General features: G+C 50.3%; 1 protein-coding gene across 14 annotated transcripts in view; it reads right to left on the reverse strand.

The window, feature by feature from the left end:
- CACNA1C (calcium voltage-gated channel subunit alpha1 C) overlaps positions 1–15,631 on the reverse strand; it is a 720,546-nt gene that overhangs the window by 54,334 nt on the left and 650,581 nt on the right. For 6 of the 14 annotated variants that reach the window (XM_088025853.1, XM_088025852.1, XM_028121048.1 and 3 more), the window contains 2 exons: positions 14,260–14,343; positions 631–663 (listed from right to left, as the gene is read on the reverse strand). In XM_088025853.1, the coding sequence (XP_087881979.1) occupies positions 631–663; positions 14,260–14,343 (117 nt within the window). Of the gene's footprint in view, positions 1–630; positions 664–14,259; positions 14,344–14,948; positions 15,033–15,631 lie in introns of all 14 variants that reach the window. The other 8 variants (XM_028121052.1, XM_028121054.1, XM_028121049.1 and 5 more) reach the window with 4 other exon arrangements.

Below are 15,631 nucleotides of genomic sequence, written 5' to 3' on the forward strand. Positions count from 1 at the left end.
AGCCTAATTTGAATGAACTTCGGGAATTTAGAAAAATTCATGGGTCACTTTGTTGGAGTGACTGGATATTCAGCCACACTCTTAGTAACAGATTCCAGCTTACAACCGTCTACTGCGGCCTTAAACTCAGAGCACACGGGAGGCCAGTAGTTACAGATCCTGGATGATTAGTGGGAAGCCATTGTCTGACTTTCTGTCTCCGGGCTGGGTCATCCCTCTCTCCTTCCTTTTTTCTCAGGAGGCCCTTACCAGGGTGCTCATGGGCGCCCTGTGCAAACTCCCCACATCGGATTAAAGCTAGAGACTTTAGCCCGTGGAGTCCTCAGAATGTTTAACAGGAAATGGCCCTTGGGTCCAGTTCTCTCCCGGTGGCTCATTAGATGGTCAAGATCACAGTGAATTATCACCCAGAGAAAAGCTCAGGGAGGGAATGGAACACCATTACACAACAGCACGTCACAGCTCACACGCGACCGGGCAGGCGAAGCGCAGGACAGACACGGTGGCTACATGCAGCGGGAGCAAGGCTGGGCTCCCAGAGATGCTGGACACCGGGGCGGGGGGGTGAGAGTGGGGGTGTTAGAGGAGGGTCACAGAAGCTAAGAGCGTGGTCTGGAGGGTTGGTCTTACCATAAAGGGAGAGCATTGGGTATGTTCAGCTGGCTTTAAAGAAAGGCAGATAGAAATAAGCTGTAATGAGTCTCCAACGAAGATGCCTGGTACTCTAGGTCTTGGCTAACACAGGAGCAACACCGTGGCAGGAGAGGGCAAAAGGAAACAAGTGAAAGAAATACAAAGCACAGGCCTGGCAGGGACAGGGACATCACCATGAGTGTGGGCTCTGCACAGGTAGGTCTCACGTCTAGGGAGGACCCGAAGGCATTCCCTACTCAGGACCATCTCTGGCCACAAACGAAATAATTCACACACTTGTTACACACGAGGTCTTCTGAATTTTGTGGAGGGAGGTTTGGTTTTGTTTTCTAAAATGAGTTATGTGTTCTATGATAACCTTTGAGGGCTTGTACTTTCTGCACTTTAGCTCACCCTGGGCATTGCCAGCTGGAGGAGAAAGACTTTGCTTATGCCCTAGTGCATGTCCCTGTCCAAACATATTTGAGCAAAGGAGGTCAAGGGAATTGCCCTTGAAGTTTAGGGGAAAACTCAGTTTTAGTTATCACTAAAGGAGGATCTAAAGAGGTGGTCTGCAAGCCCCTCTGCAGCGGGGCTGGTCCTCAAGCTTAGGTTCAGGCAGAGATGGCCTGGCTTAGCTACTAGTCTACAGGTGTGGAGAGGCTTGGCCATCGGTGTGAAATAATACTTTCGACATTTTAAAGCTCTGCACACGATTTAGGATATTATTATTAACACCCAAAATAGCTGCTTTCATGGGTCTGACTGCTGAGTTCATTTTGGGGCAGGAGCTGAAGAAACTGGCCACTGGTGAGTACCCCACGGCAACTTCCAGTTCCTTGAGCTCGTATCTGGGAAGATGCCCCTACTCTTTGGGCCCCAGCACTCAGAGCTCAGCCCCTGACTGGTCCTGATCATTTGAGCTGTTAACTCTTTCTAGAAGATCATGACATTGCTTTTACCCTCCACTTTCAGATGGTTGCTCTTGTGTTTCTGTTTTTAAGGTACAAACAAGGAAAACGTGTAATGGAAGTTTTGAAGGATGGAAATGTGCACAACTAGACATTTGCTTGCAGACTGAAAATACTTCTTTGGTAACAGATTTCTCAGCAAATTCCTTTTTCCCTACAGCAAATTGGGTAAAATGTCCTTTTTCAGGAATGACGGAGATAAACGGTGAGGCAAGGGAAAAGAAGGGAAAGGACACCTCTCTAGTCCCTTACAGAGCACATTCTAGATCTTGGTTTCTACTTCAGGAGGAATACCAGCTGCCAGGTCAGTCCACAGGCCTGGAGGCTGTGGGGTCACTAGAATTTGGCTAGCAGGCTGAGATAGAACATAGAAACACACATGCATGCACACACACATACACATACACACACACGGAAGACATCTCTAGCCACTTGAGTGCTTGTCCTTGCGTGTTAATGGCTGAGTTCTGTGTTTCTAGAGCTTCAGTGCGGAGGGAGTGTGAGGGTCAGATGGAGGTAAATCTAAACTACATGCAATGCCAGGGCATCGGATAGAGTTCCCAGCAGGCGTGGGCCATTGTTCTCCTCTTGGATCCATCCTGAAAACTGCCAAAGCTGCCCATCACTCCTATGAACCCTGGGCAACTGTTTGAGAGTCCTCTGGGTCAATCCCGTCCTGAACGGGACCAGAACGGAGACAATTTAGAGAACCTGCCTGGGTTTGTATATTCTAACCACCTTGATTGTATCTTATTATTTTAATAATATGTATTAATAATCCTTAGGATACATCTCTATGGTAGGAGTCAAGAAACAGAAGGAGCAACGAGGGCAGTAGGGAGAGGAAGGATGGGGCTCTCTGGGACTCCTATGTTGAGTTCTCAGTCCAGGTAACGATAGCTTTCCTAAGAGTCTCACTTTGGGAGAATCTGGAGAATCACAGATTAATTTTTTCTTGGACCTTAAGCTATGCTATTCAGAGGGCACTTTTGACCTGCTAGAGCAGTATTTGTCAATGTCTCATGTAGGCCTGTTCATATCTGAAGAACTATGTTCATAAGATCCATGGTCTCAAAAATAACTAACCATTCATAATAAAATCAGAAAACAATCATTGGGTGATTTCTAAGTGGAAACAATAGGAAGAAGCCTAACATACAGCCCTCACCCTCAGAGAGCCCAGTTTACTGACATACAGCCAACCCCCTAAGGACATTTCCTAGATAATCTTGTGTAGTCATTCCAGTCTTTGGTACCCTGCCCGGCTGTAAGTAGAATCCCTTGGTGACCTAGGAGGGGAGACTGGACCTGCTGGGTTTGGGCATCTGCACCTTTAGCCCAGAGCCATTGTGCGTTTGCTACTCTCTGTGATTCCCTGGTACCCTGCCTTGAAAGACCACCTAGCACTGGTTCTACTTTTTGACCTAAATTCAGAATTGGTTGGTAGCCTGGAGTACTTACACCATCCATCTCTGACCCTTTCCCAGATTTCTTCCCAGTTCCCCTGAGGTAGCTTATAGTTTCCCTATCTGTGGTCTTCCTGGGGAGGAAGGGCAGAAAGATTCCCTGAAGACTCATGCCCTATGAGCCTGGAGACCCTACCTGTACTACCCTTCAAGAGGGAGCCAACAGAGCTGCTTACCTACTCTGAACATTCTGGCTGAGCTTTCATACGGCGTTCTATCCAGTAATGGTAGGCACTGAGCAGCCAATGATTTCATCTTTGTGTTCTAATGATCTGGTAATTTTCAAGGGGTTTAAAGATATTGGGCACTTAATTTGTTCATGCAATTGTATAAATGAAATGTGATTATTCCATAGGTGAGGCAGAGGTGGAACATTTTCAGAAAGAGTCCTGGCTAGTGGTTCTAGCTAACAGGCTAAGGGCTAGTGGTTCTAGCTAACAGGCTAAGGGCTAGTGGTTCTAGCTAACAGGCTAAGGGCTAGTGGTTCTAGCTAACAGGCTAAGGGCTAGTGGTTCTAGCTAACAGGCTAAGGGCTAGTGGTTCTAGCTAACAGGTTAAGATAGAAAGGAAAACCCAATCACCTTACTTCAGTGTACTTAGGCAGATTACCTAGATTTGGTATGACTGGCAATGACAACATGAGCGGCACTGGGCAGCAAACAGGAGATACTCTCTGGAAACCTGTCTTTCTGAATTAAGTGCAGGATCAAATGAGAAGTTATCACCTCAGTGGATGAAGTCTTAGTTTCTGGAACGTCCTCACTCCTCGTTTTCATTGAGGGACCATCTTTAGACCATGCATAAGACACTGAAGGATGAAGCTCAGGGAGTACCAGAGGCTGGTGAAGAGAGGATTCTTCTAGATGGAGGGGATTCTTCCAGTTGTTAACATTACAGAGTCTCCCTGGAGAACTAAAAGGTTGTTGAAAAGTAGCTCTTAACCATATAAAAAGGAGACTTTCCTTTCCTTTCCTCTCCTTTCCTTTCTTTCGCTCTTTGTTTTCTTTCCTTTCTTTTTTTTTTTTTTTTTAACACTGCCAGGAGGCAAGGATTACTAGGAATTAAAGGCTTGGTAGTAGATATCTAGGCTGTAATACCCAACCAAGCTGTCTTCCAGAATATTCTCTCAAGATCAGGCCATTGTAGAGCATTTTGAATAGATCATATGCCACTGCTGCACCCTCCTGGACATGCTGACTTTGAAAGGTGCAGATTACCTTCTGATTCCCTCTAGGGAAGGCTGGCTCTTGGCTAAGTCATGGACAGGCCCCACAGAACAGGTCTGCACAATCCATTGGTACCATTGAGACAATGGCCATAACATCAGAGTCGCTGAAATTCTACATTCCTCGGAAACAGGAGTCAAAAGCAATCTCACAGGAGCACGTAAGTCTTTTACTAGCTGCCCTGCTACAGAAATGCTGCTTTTTTTTTTTTTTTAAGTACTCTTGTCCAGAACTTAAGGGGTAGATCTAATATAAATTCCATTTTAGACCCCCTGAAGATCTGGGTCCAGTTGGCATCCCTCTCCACTCCCCAAGCTCTGCTCTCTGCTTCTCTGTATTCACTGTCTCTAATCTTATCTCAATTTGATTTGCAAGATAGGATGGCTGGTTCAGTTGCAAGAGTGTCATGGGATGTGGAAGGCTGAGGGGTTGGGGTTTTGTTGGTGAGACTCCAGGTATCTAAGTTGGGAGGACAATTATCAGGCCGGTACACACAGAAGGAGGCGGGAGTCAGGGGCTTCTAGAGACATTTGACACCACCTTCATGGTCAGGAGCCAGCAAGTGTAAGTTAAGGTGGGGAGGTCTTCAATATCCTCTTATCTCCTCTTCCAACTAGGAACTGAACTGTGGCCCTATAGATGTAGAGGAGGTGGGAGATGCTGAATCTTAGAGCCACCAGAGATGGCAGCATGGGAGGGAATTTTAAGGAGGCCAAAGTAAAATATGTTTTAAAAACTGTAAATCCTCTCAAGTTGCAGGAAGAACTTCTTTGCTAGGGAGATGCAGGGCTTAAATAAGCACAAGTCAACTGGGATGTATAGAAGCTGAGGGTAGATGTCAATGGTTTTCAGATTTAAGGGCAAATGAAGGGAATATGGGTAGTTGAAAGCAGTTCCTAGACAGAATTTCCATTTTGGTCTGTGGAGGAGTCTATGGTCTTTGGAGATGGATCTACGGAGGAAGGGTGCTAAGGAAAAGGAAAGAAGGGGGGATTACAAGGGAGGCAAAAACACTGCACAGAAAAGGGCAGAGAAAAATGAAAGAAAGCCCAAAGATGAGGCGGTGGAAAGTGGAAAGAGCAGCCCCTGTTCTCCTTGTCCACCTGTCCACCATGTTGGAGACCTTCTGGCTTGCATCTGTTTCCCATAGTAAAATTCTAGCCAGAAGGAGAAGGGCCCTTCTTGAATCTTTGTGGTTATAGACACACAGTTGAAATGCTTCTTTGGAACTTCCTTTAAGGGGGTCTTTGGCCCCAAGGGGACTGGTGGAGAGGTACAGAGCATGGACAATGCTGGTTCCTGGCTCACTCTTGCTCTTCCGGTCTCTGTGTGTTCGACTGCAGAAGGTGGACAGCGGTGACCGCTGTATTATTAGCTGCACAGTGGCTAGTTCATGCGGCTGCAAGTAGCTTAAGCCTCAGGCATCCCTGTGTTATTCACCTGAGCCTGATGGCTCCCCAGGTGCTATTACCTGTCAATAATTCATGCTAAACAAGAGTGATTAAATTGTCAAGGTAGTTTTATCTTCCCTTGGGAAGGACAGCCAGTATCCTTCACTCAAATAACAAACCGAAGAAACCCATGAAGAATAAATGAATGAAATCAGTTTGTCAGCAGTGCTAACAACATCGACGAATTCTATTTTAGAGAGAGAGGGAGACAGGGACAGAGAGAGAACACCCAAGCCCAGAAGAGTGGAGAAGAACGGGGCACAGAGAACGAGAGGACGACAGAGAGAAAAGGCACACTAAATATGAAGAGTAAATGGTGCAGGCTATGCTTTTTGGGGGTATTCATGGGCATTTTTGAACCCACCTGGGGTAGAGATCTCTCACATTCTCTACCAGCTCATGGAAGGTTCTAGGTCCCTTTGCTTTAGCAGCTTTCTGGCAACCACACTGACAGCAGCTTGCTAGCCTGTGGGAACTAAAGTAACAGACACCGGCGAGGCCCAGATGGCTGTCTGGCCAAACCAAGGGTGTATTGTGACAGCTTCCTTCCACTCTTCTATTTTAGGGGAAAGGAGAGGGCTGTGTGTGGACAGAAAAGATGAGAACAGGGAAGGAAAGGAAAGAAAATTAGGGGAAAAGAGAAAATGAAGGGGGCAGAAGGCAGAGGGCAGAGGAGCCTTGCTGGGTCATAACTGCCAGAGCACTTAGACGATCCAACACAGGCTGAATTAAGAACCCAAACCAGGATGTCCACACAAAAACAGGTTCCCATGGACCTCTCAGGTCAAGCCTGCAGGGCACTTCTCAAGACAACAGCTTTGGGAAAATTTGTATACCAGGCCGCTCTATCAGGCCTGACTTCCTATCACATCTGACGTCACGGTGCTCGGTGGCTGCCCACACAGCAAGCGTCGCCTTGCAGAGGCCTGGGGGTTTTCGAAATGGCTCCTGCATTGCAGCTAGACTGCTGATAGTCAGGCACACTGCTGAACCTCTCGAGGGCTGACTTTGTTTCCAAGCAGACTAGAAAACTGCCTGTGTAGAGCAACTGGAGGGTAGAGGGTAGAGAATATCTTTCTCACTTAGGTGTCATGTTCCTGAAAGTCTTATATTAGACACACCAGATATCCAGTCTTTAGGCTGAGCATGACTGTCTTCTCTTTAAGGGCAACATTACTTTCTGGAAGGGTAGCTTACTGAGTCACTATCACCCTAGTATGAATTAGTATATTGGAAACCGGCACTACGGTCGCATTAGTTTTGTTCTGGGGCTAGGGGTGGTGCTGGAAGACGCATGCAGGGAGATCCATGAGCAACAGAAGAAGGGATCCAGCAAGGGGAAACAGAGGTGTAAAGAGGTGTCAAGGATCAAGTCTGCCCCACCCAGCTTAGCCTGAGACCACCAGTCTTGCTTTTAATCTCCCTTAGAACCAGCTCTGGCCACACTGACCGTTGTCATATATATAGACAACGTCTGGTAATGCCACCAGTTGAGCCCCCTACACTAACGCACCTGATTGGGAGTCAGGGGCCAGGTTCTTGGTTGGCCTTGCTCTTAACAAGCTGTGAGAATGAGCGAGTTGTTTCCTGCCCCTGGCCTTCTGTGTCCTCATCTGTAAAACCTCTGTACCCCCAGGCCCTGTCACACAGCAGGTATTCTGTGCACTTGTGTGGGATATGTGGAGATGGGCCTGGGCCAGGTGGTCTGTAAAGTTGTGTCCGCTCTAACGTTCTTGGACAAGGCCACCATCTGCCTGCACCCCTCATCTCGGTTCTTGGGGGGGGCATCCGTCCTGACCTTCTTGTGCCCATTCTGGCCCCTTCTCTGCTATGGTTGGGGGCAGGGAAAGGCAGACCAAGAAGACCAGGCCTGCTGCCCCACGTAGGCACTATGGGCTGAAGGCTGGAGAGAGGATCGGAGTGTGTGTGTGGAGCTCCGTGACTCAAGCTGCGGGTGGACATGCCACACACTCTCTATGACTCAGGATGACTCCTTTCCCTGTCATTCTAGGCCCCCAAACCAGAGCAGGAGTCAAACTTGCTTTATTATTTTTATGGGAAGCCAGTAAGGGGCAATTATCTGTCCTGTGGGTCTGTGGCAGAAAGGTACCCCTGGCTTCAGGAGCCAGAGCGGGAAGATCTGGGGCCAGCACATAGAGGCCCCTGGGTGACGTCCCTGGACGCTCCCTGCAGCTGAGCCCCATCCCCCTAGTCTTGCTACCACCCTCCCCCGGGACGCCCCCCCCTCCCATTTTCTTCTCAAGCTGCAAATGTTAAGGGCGCAAGGGTAGTGGGGGCTGCTTTACACTCTGCCCTTTCCTTCTGAGCCCATTAATCAGACGCAGAGGTTGGGAGGATGCAGACCACGGTCTGTCTGAGCATTCCCGGGCCAGCCTGGGCTCCCTCGGTCCAGCACTGGCAGCGCCGACAGGCAGGTTGGATGGCTCTGCACCAGCTCCCAGAGCTGGCAGTGCACTGAACGAGGCCCCTCATGATGCCATGCCAGGCAGCCCGGCCCAGGGATTGAGCCAACGGGCTCTGTGGAAGTGGCTTTGAGATCCCAGTCTTGCCACCTGTTAGCCACATGATCTTGGGCAAACTGTGTATCCTGCGTGCTCGGTTTCCTCCTGTGGAGAATCAGTGCTCTGAGCAGTTTAATCTGACCACGGGCATGACGCCTTTTGCACCACGCCGGGCACATGCTCCTCCAAGAGAAGCCATCATCTCCCTCTTCTTCCGCCACCTCCATGTCCCCGCCTTGCTCCCAATCAGCAAAGATCACAGCTAGGACCATGGTTCATTCACTCCATTTTCCTGCTCTGGTCACTCCTGTGGCCTAGCACTTTGGCACCTACACAAATCCTCCAGATTGTCTTCCCTCTGAGCCTCCCCAGAAGCCAGTGTTCTTTCCCCTGACGTGGTCTCTGTCCCGCCCCTCTCCTGGAAGGCCCCTCTAGGGCCTTCTCTCTGGAGAATTTCCACGTGAGCCAAGCCAAAGCCGAGTGAGCCAGTTCCCACCGGCCTTGGAAGCTTTATGAAAGGAACGCCCCTCTAGACTCTGCAAGGTGTGGAGGGGACAGAAAAATGCCTCAGACTGTATCAGAAAAAGCCCAGGTCAGAATCACGGAATGCTAGATCCCAAGGCCCACTGAGACCATCTCCACCTGCCCCGCCGCCCTCCCCATGTGCATTTGAGGAAGCTGAGGCCCAGAGAATGGGGTTAATTGCTCTGGTCACAGCGATTACTGGTGCTGGACCTGAAAACAGAACCCAGGCTTCTTAATTCACAATTTGGGACTATTGCTCCGTATCCGTAAGGCAAGGATCCAGCCCTCTCAGTTCTTTCTGCTTTGGAATAGACTTTAAAAATGCAGAATGAACAAGAAGACTGTTGGGCAAGGCTGTTGTCGCGGGCACCCAAACTGATTCCGGGTTGGGGTGTTAGGGGTGTTAGGAAGCATTTTTTTGACATTCCAGGGACTTCCACTAATAATCACAGGGGTTACCTCTTTGGGTCTTCCCTGTGGAAAATATCATTTCAGACCCCAGAAATAAAGGAACACCAGAGGGCAAACGAAGGAAGGGGAGCCTCAGCCAGAGAACAAGGCAACTCCTCGTGGAGGAGAAGGGCCGCGGCCGGGGCGCCCCCGGGGCAGGGAAGCAGAACTTAGCGTAACGACACAGGTGGGGACTCACGATCTGCCTCGAGTTACATCTGCCATTTGTCCACAGGCATCTCCCAGAGCGCACAGAAGGTCAGCCACAGGCTGGCCGTGAGCACAGGGGTCCTGCCCTCGTCATGCTGGAGGCCCCGGCTCCGTCCTCGCCTCTCCTCTGTCTTTCTCCCTTCCGTGGTGCTCTTCACCACAGCCCGTGGCTCTGAATAACATCAGTCTCAGGGACAGCTCTACTGGTGGGTCGAAGAGACACGTCTTCACTGAGCTCCTGCCTTTCTCACGCGAAACTGCTTCAGCTGCTGTCTCTCCCAGTGGATACCAACTCCATCCTCCCACGGCTGAGGCCCCAACCCCCTGGCCATCCTGGACGCCTCTTCCTCCCACACCCACATCCCGTCTGTCAGGAGATACTGTTCTATTTTCAAACCAGATTGAGAATCTGACCACTTTGTACCACTTCTCATGCTCCTGCTCTGTCGCCAGCTACCCTCGCCTCCCACCTGGGGTACCACGTTTGCCTCCTGAGTGGTGTTTGGGTTTCCACCCCTGACTCCTAGAGACAGCAAGGTGGTCCTGTGGAAATGCGTCAGCGCGTGGGACAGCTCTTCTCAAAGGCACCAGTGTCTCCCCTTCTTGCTCTGTGTATAAGCCAGAACCTGGGCCCCTGTCCCCCCCTCCCCCCCACCCGCTCCGTGTGCGCCACCACCGCGCGGCTGCTCCTGGCCCGAAGCTCCTCTCACAGAGACCGGCACCGTGACTCCTCACTGCCTTCACATCTGTACTTTGTGCACATGTCCCCTCCTCAGGAGAGCCCGTCTTACTGACACTGCGCCTGCCTTCACTGTCCCCAGCACCTCTGATCCCCCTAACGTGGCATAATTTTTTCCAAAGCACTGATCATCATTTAGCACACTGTATATTCCTATTTCCGAGATGTATGGCCCGTCATCTGATTCTTCCCCCTACCCTGGAACGCCAGCTCATAAGGAAAGGGCTTTCGTTTTGCTCACCGATGTATCCTAGGTGCCTGAAATAGAGCCTGACACACACAGAGAGTGAGAGCATAAACACAGTGGAATGAAGAAGCGATGGCCGGGGATGGGTGGAGAACCCGTTTCCTGAGGGGGGTGGACACCACGGCCTACGTAGTGAAGGCGAGGAGGAAAGAGAAGGCATTTGCGGGGACAAGAGTATACATGCAGGGAGAGTTTGAGGACAGTTGGAATGAATACAGGATTTGGTGAGGGAAACGAGAGTTGATTTCTGTAGTTTTAAAAGAGCCAAAGATGCTGAGTGACAGGTGAAAAGCCCTCATGGATTCCTCCGAGGCTTAGAAGTGTGGATTCCTGCCAAATAGAACATATGTCTGGGAACGGATATCTTGTGATGACAGTATGACTAGAACATTCTGGGAAGGCCTAGAGCAGCACCCTGGGAAACCATCCTGGCGCTGTGAACTTCCTCATGCCAGGGAGTGTCCAGAACCAGAAGCTGCCAGTGACCTGAAGGCAGAGCCACGTGGGGGAGGGACCTACCTCTGAGACTAGGCATCACTGCTGCTTAGTTTGTCATCCACCATACTGGCTGCTACCTGAGTGCAGGGTCGCGCAGTACTGTGCTTGTGGAGCGGGCCTCTCGAGGCTTGGGCTGTACACAGTGATCAATACTCGGTGCTTACTTTCATCTGGCTGAGCCTGTCGACCATATTCCAGAGTCTAACCATATCCAGGAAATTAAGGGCCTTCACAGAGTCTGTGGGCAGTAAGTTATACTGAGATATAACTGGTTGGAGACGAGGCTCTCCCAGCTCTTCCAGTAGGGGTTTTGGAAAACACGTCGTTTGCTTGGGTGCCACAGTCTCTCCCACTCAGTAGTGCTTTACAGTTACATAGAGTTTTAAAATAGACGCTCTTATTTCAACCTCAAAACACACTGCAGGAAATATCATCACATTCCTTTGACAGATGAGGAAACGAAGTCTTCGGACATTTTGCTAACTTCTCCGGGAAGAAGTTCTGCGTCCTCTCCCACACTGCCTCCTGGACTTGGGTGATATTATGGTTATTCTCTTTGTTCAGAAGCCATTCATTGTGCACTGGGTCTCTGGACACCTCCTCTTGCTGTCCAGCACACACACTGTCCCTATTTAATCCCCAGACAACCCTTCAGTATGACTTTTAACAAATTCCTCAGTCTGGAGGAGTGAAGAGAATCTCAGCGTGGGATGGAGGGAGGCTGGAGGAGTTAGAGGTGTATCAGAACTCTAGGGTGGTCTGATATATAATTTTTTGTTTTGAAAATGGGAAAAGAACCTGTGTGGTTATCGAAAATATAAATTACAGAACGTAAGGGCTGAACAAATCCTGGCTAGGGGGAGTACACTTGAGGGGGTTATGTGAAATGTATGTGTTTGGTAAAGGCATCTTGGACTGAAGAGACAGGAACTCTGGCCCAGGGCAAAGTGAATGGGCCATACCAGGAGGCCTGGGTTCCAGCTGTGTGGCTCCGAAAGACATTTAAATCTCTCCATCAGCATCTTTAGGGTCAGCAAATTGGGGATGATAATTCTTGCTTGTCAAATTCACAGGGCAGTTAAAAGTTGCCTGAGATAAATTTATGCACAGGTGAATTGTAAATAGAAAACCATTATGCAAACATAAGGGTCTGCAGGATGATTTCATGCGCCTTTCTTGCCCTGCACACTCCCTCTCTATCCCCCACATAGCCACTCTTTTGGTAGAAATTTTAGACCCTGGCAACTTTTTTCTTTTTGATTGCTTTTCATTTAAAAACACCAATAGTTTGGGAGAAAATGGCAGGTTGAGTGGAATAGGCCTTGCCAACGGTGAGAACCACAAAGGACCCCCTCACAAGCTCGGGACTGCATCTAGGGGAGCAGCTTGCTGTCACCTTCCTGCATCTTCCTGCCCCTGGGCTCCCAGTCCCTGGGCGCAGATTCGTATGGACCTGTGCCCTCCCTCTCTTCCCTGTCTCCCTCCCTGCATGCTCCCTCAGTTGAGAGCAGTTCGAGCTCCAAGCACAAAGGTGCCTGCCTTTAGAAATACGGGGGTGACTCCTGGCCCTGAATAGCACCTGACATTGTACAGTGTAGGGTTCCCGGCCTGAAAAGCCCGGAGTGTGCTCAGAGTGGTGAGGTGGGGGGGGGCCGGGGGGGCTCTGTTGGGGGAGGTGCAGAGCCTGAGTAGGAAGATGGACTTTTTTTTTTAATGATCTGATGTTTTCCTGGGAGAAGTCAAGGGACAATGTGTATACACACACACACACACACACACACACACACACACGTGTGCACACACACACACGTGCACACACACACACACAGCATGAGACAAAGACAACCCAGGGGGATCTCAGAGACAGAGGGCCATCAAATCTGTAGCTATAGGGTGAGCAGGGAGGGTGCGAGAGGCCGATGGGAGCGGGGAGGGAGGGAAGCGCAACAGGCTCCGTCCAACGTCCATGTGCTGGAAGGGGGGCAGACGGGCTTCTAGTCAGGAGAATCAGGCAGATAGGATAACATGTCAGTTGGACTGATTGGGGGCAAAATACGGAGCGGGCAGGGGGAGGGTAAGGATGCAGTAGGGGATGGTGGCAGTTGGTAGGGTAGTTTCAAACATCTTAGATCAAAACTCTACAGCGTCAGCTCCGTGCTGTTATTCAATGGTTCAGTGCATCAAAGGTTTGTGCAAACATTACCAAGTCTCTTAATTAAGGAAAAATAATAACAACAAAAAAATTAAACAACACATGTTAAAGACTAACCGCCAGAGGGCTTGCCTATAGATAAAGAGAGAAGGTTTCAACATGCCAGGTAACAAAAAGACATGTGCAGGGACTGGAAGGAACTGTATAGGAGGAGACAGCTCGGGAGAAGATAGTAGGAGGCCCGGGGCCAGGGGGCTGGGGTTCCGTCTGAGGCCAGGGAGCCGGGGGCAGGGTAGTGAGGGGCTTGGGGGGTGGGAGAGAACCGGGCAGGTGCCAGTGTCAGTTCTCTGGGCAGCTTCACGTGGGAGTGAGGTGCTCATCCAGAGGCTGCTTCCACAGCGAGAGGGAGGCAAGGTCCCCGCCCCCCGGGAAGAGCTCTGGGCAGACCACCCAGCCACCTGGCTGTTTGGCCACTCCAGAGACGTGGGATCCCGACAGGAGTTCCGACACGGCCGGTTCTCCTCTTTTCTCCCACACGAGCCTGGGGGGCTGCGCTGCCTGCACGGGCAGCCGATGCTAAAATGGCAACAGAGCCCCTCCTTACAGTGTGAATGGAATGGGCTGGTCCTTGGGCCCAGGATGCCGGCAAAGTCCAAGCCTTAACTTTGGGGGCATAACTGGAGAGAGCTCCTTTCCAAGGTGCCATGGGGGTGAAGGGAAGGACAGCGTAAGGCAGCAGTCTGGAGGTGAAGGTGGGGGTGAGGAGAGGGTTGGGTCCCCGCCCCAGCTGTGGCCCAGAGGTTGTAAATATGCCCTCGTTCTGGCACTCTCTGGCTCCCATAGCTGCATCCTCCTATACAGTGTGAGTCATGCCAGGCGGAGTGGAACGGGAGAGAGAAAAGATGCAGCAATCAGAACTTAAAAGGAAAGGGGAGGCCTAACTCGTTCCAAAAGTTAAAAACAAAACAAAAACAAACAGAAAAATTCAAAATAAAGCAACAAGGAAAAAAAATCCTTTAAACCAATTTAAACAAACAAATAAAATAAACAAAATGAAAATAAGGAGGTGGGGAGGAGAAAATAAAATGAAGGAAAAAAATGAGCCGGGGAAAAGACAAATGAGTGTTAGAGCAGGCACGGACAGTTAGGAACAGACGCCATGTACTTACGTTTACCTCGGTGATTGCTATATCAACAATGCTACCCACAACAATCAAGGCGTCAAATGTATTCCATGCATCACAGAAATAGTGCTGCATGGGGCAGAGAAGCCGAGGAAGAGAGAGAGAGAGAGAGAAGAGAGAGAGAGAGAAAAAAAAAAACCAACAACAAAGGAGAAAAACAAAACAAAAAGGAAGAGGAAAAAATGAAAAAAAAAAGCATGAAAGAAAGGAGAGAAGAGAAAAAAATGAGAAAAGAAAGAGGTTACGTGGGCATATTAAATACTCTCTTACCACTCTACAGTTCTGGCGGCTCAAACCTGGGCAACCTGGTTCTCACGGGGCGGAGAGGCCTGACAAAAGCTGGGTTAGTACCAAGGTTCCGCTGGGCCGGGGCCGCCGGGGAGGGGGCCGGGCAGCCCCCAGCGCCTGCCCCTCCGCTCAGCTCCGGGCCCCTGGGCCTAGCGCAGCAGGGCAGAGCTGGGCCAAGCAGAAAAAAAGGAGGAGAAGCTCCCACTTTTTTTCCCCCACAGACGACGGCAGGTTCAATAAAAAGCATGACTGGAGGGGGGTAAAAACAGGAAATTAAAAAACCAAACAAATAAAAGGAGGTAAAGAGAGAGCGAGTGAGAGAAGGGAAAGAGAGGAGGCAGAGGAGGAAGGAGGAGGCTTCCTGGGGAGGGCAGAGTCATACTCACATTAGTCTCACTGAGAATGACGTCAATTATGCTGCCAATTACGATGAGGAAGTCAAAAACATTCCAGGGATCACTAAAGTAACCCTACATAAGGGAGGGGCAGGCAGGATGGGGATTAAAAAGGAATATTAGACAGACAAGAACAGAGCAACATCACCATCAGAATCACCGTCCAGGCACCTCAGTGTTGCTGCTGGAGTTGTGAACGCCCGTACTGTGGCCAGGAGCCCAAGAGGGAAGCGGGTGGCCGGGAGGCGGCTGGTCCAACCCTCCTGCCCCGCCCTCCCCTGGTCACATGGCCCCCCCTTCCTCCAGATCCATCCCACCTCACCACCCTCCTGCACAAAGGCTCTTTCTGCTTCCCACCCGGGTGGGGGAGCAGGCGTGGACATGGGGGGCAGGCAGTGCGAGTCACAGTGGTTCAGGGGCACGGTTGGACTTTCTTCTCAGTCCCCACTCAGCATCTCCTATGCCCCCAGGTCTCCTCCATCAGAGGAACCCTTCTGGAGGCAGGGAGGGACACAGGCGGGTGACCCCCCTCGAGGTGAGTGGGCTGTGGTCCTATGGATGATCTGGGAATTCCAAAGACCCTGAAAACCACAGCCGTGTGGTCCAGAAGGGTGGCCAGGTCATCGGGGCTCAGCGGTGACTCATCTAAAGCTTGGCAATAGCAAGAGGACTGA

The sequence above is a fragment of the Eumetopias jubatus genome, unplaced genomic scaffold (genome assembly GCF_037043125.1).
Source record: "Eumetopias jubatus isolate StellerSeaLion01/CBP00866 unplaced genomic scaffold, mEumJub1_p1.0 scaffold_8, whole genome shotgun sequence".
NCBI lineage: Eukaryota > Metazoa > Chordata > Mammalia > Carnivora > Otariidae > Eumetopias > Eumetopias jubatus.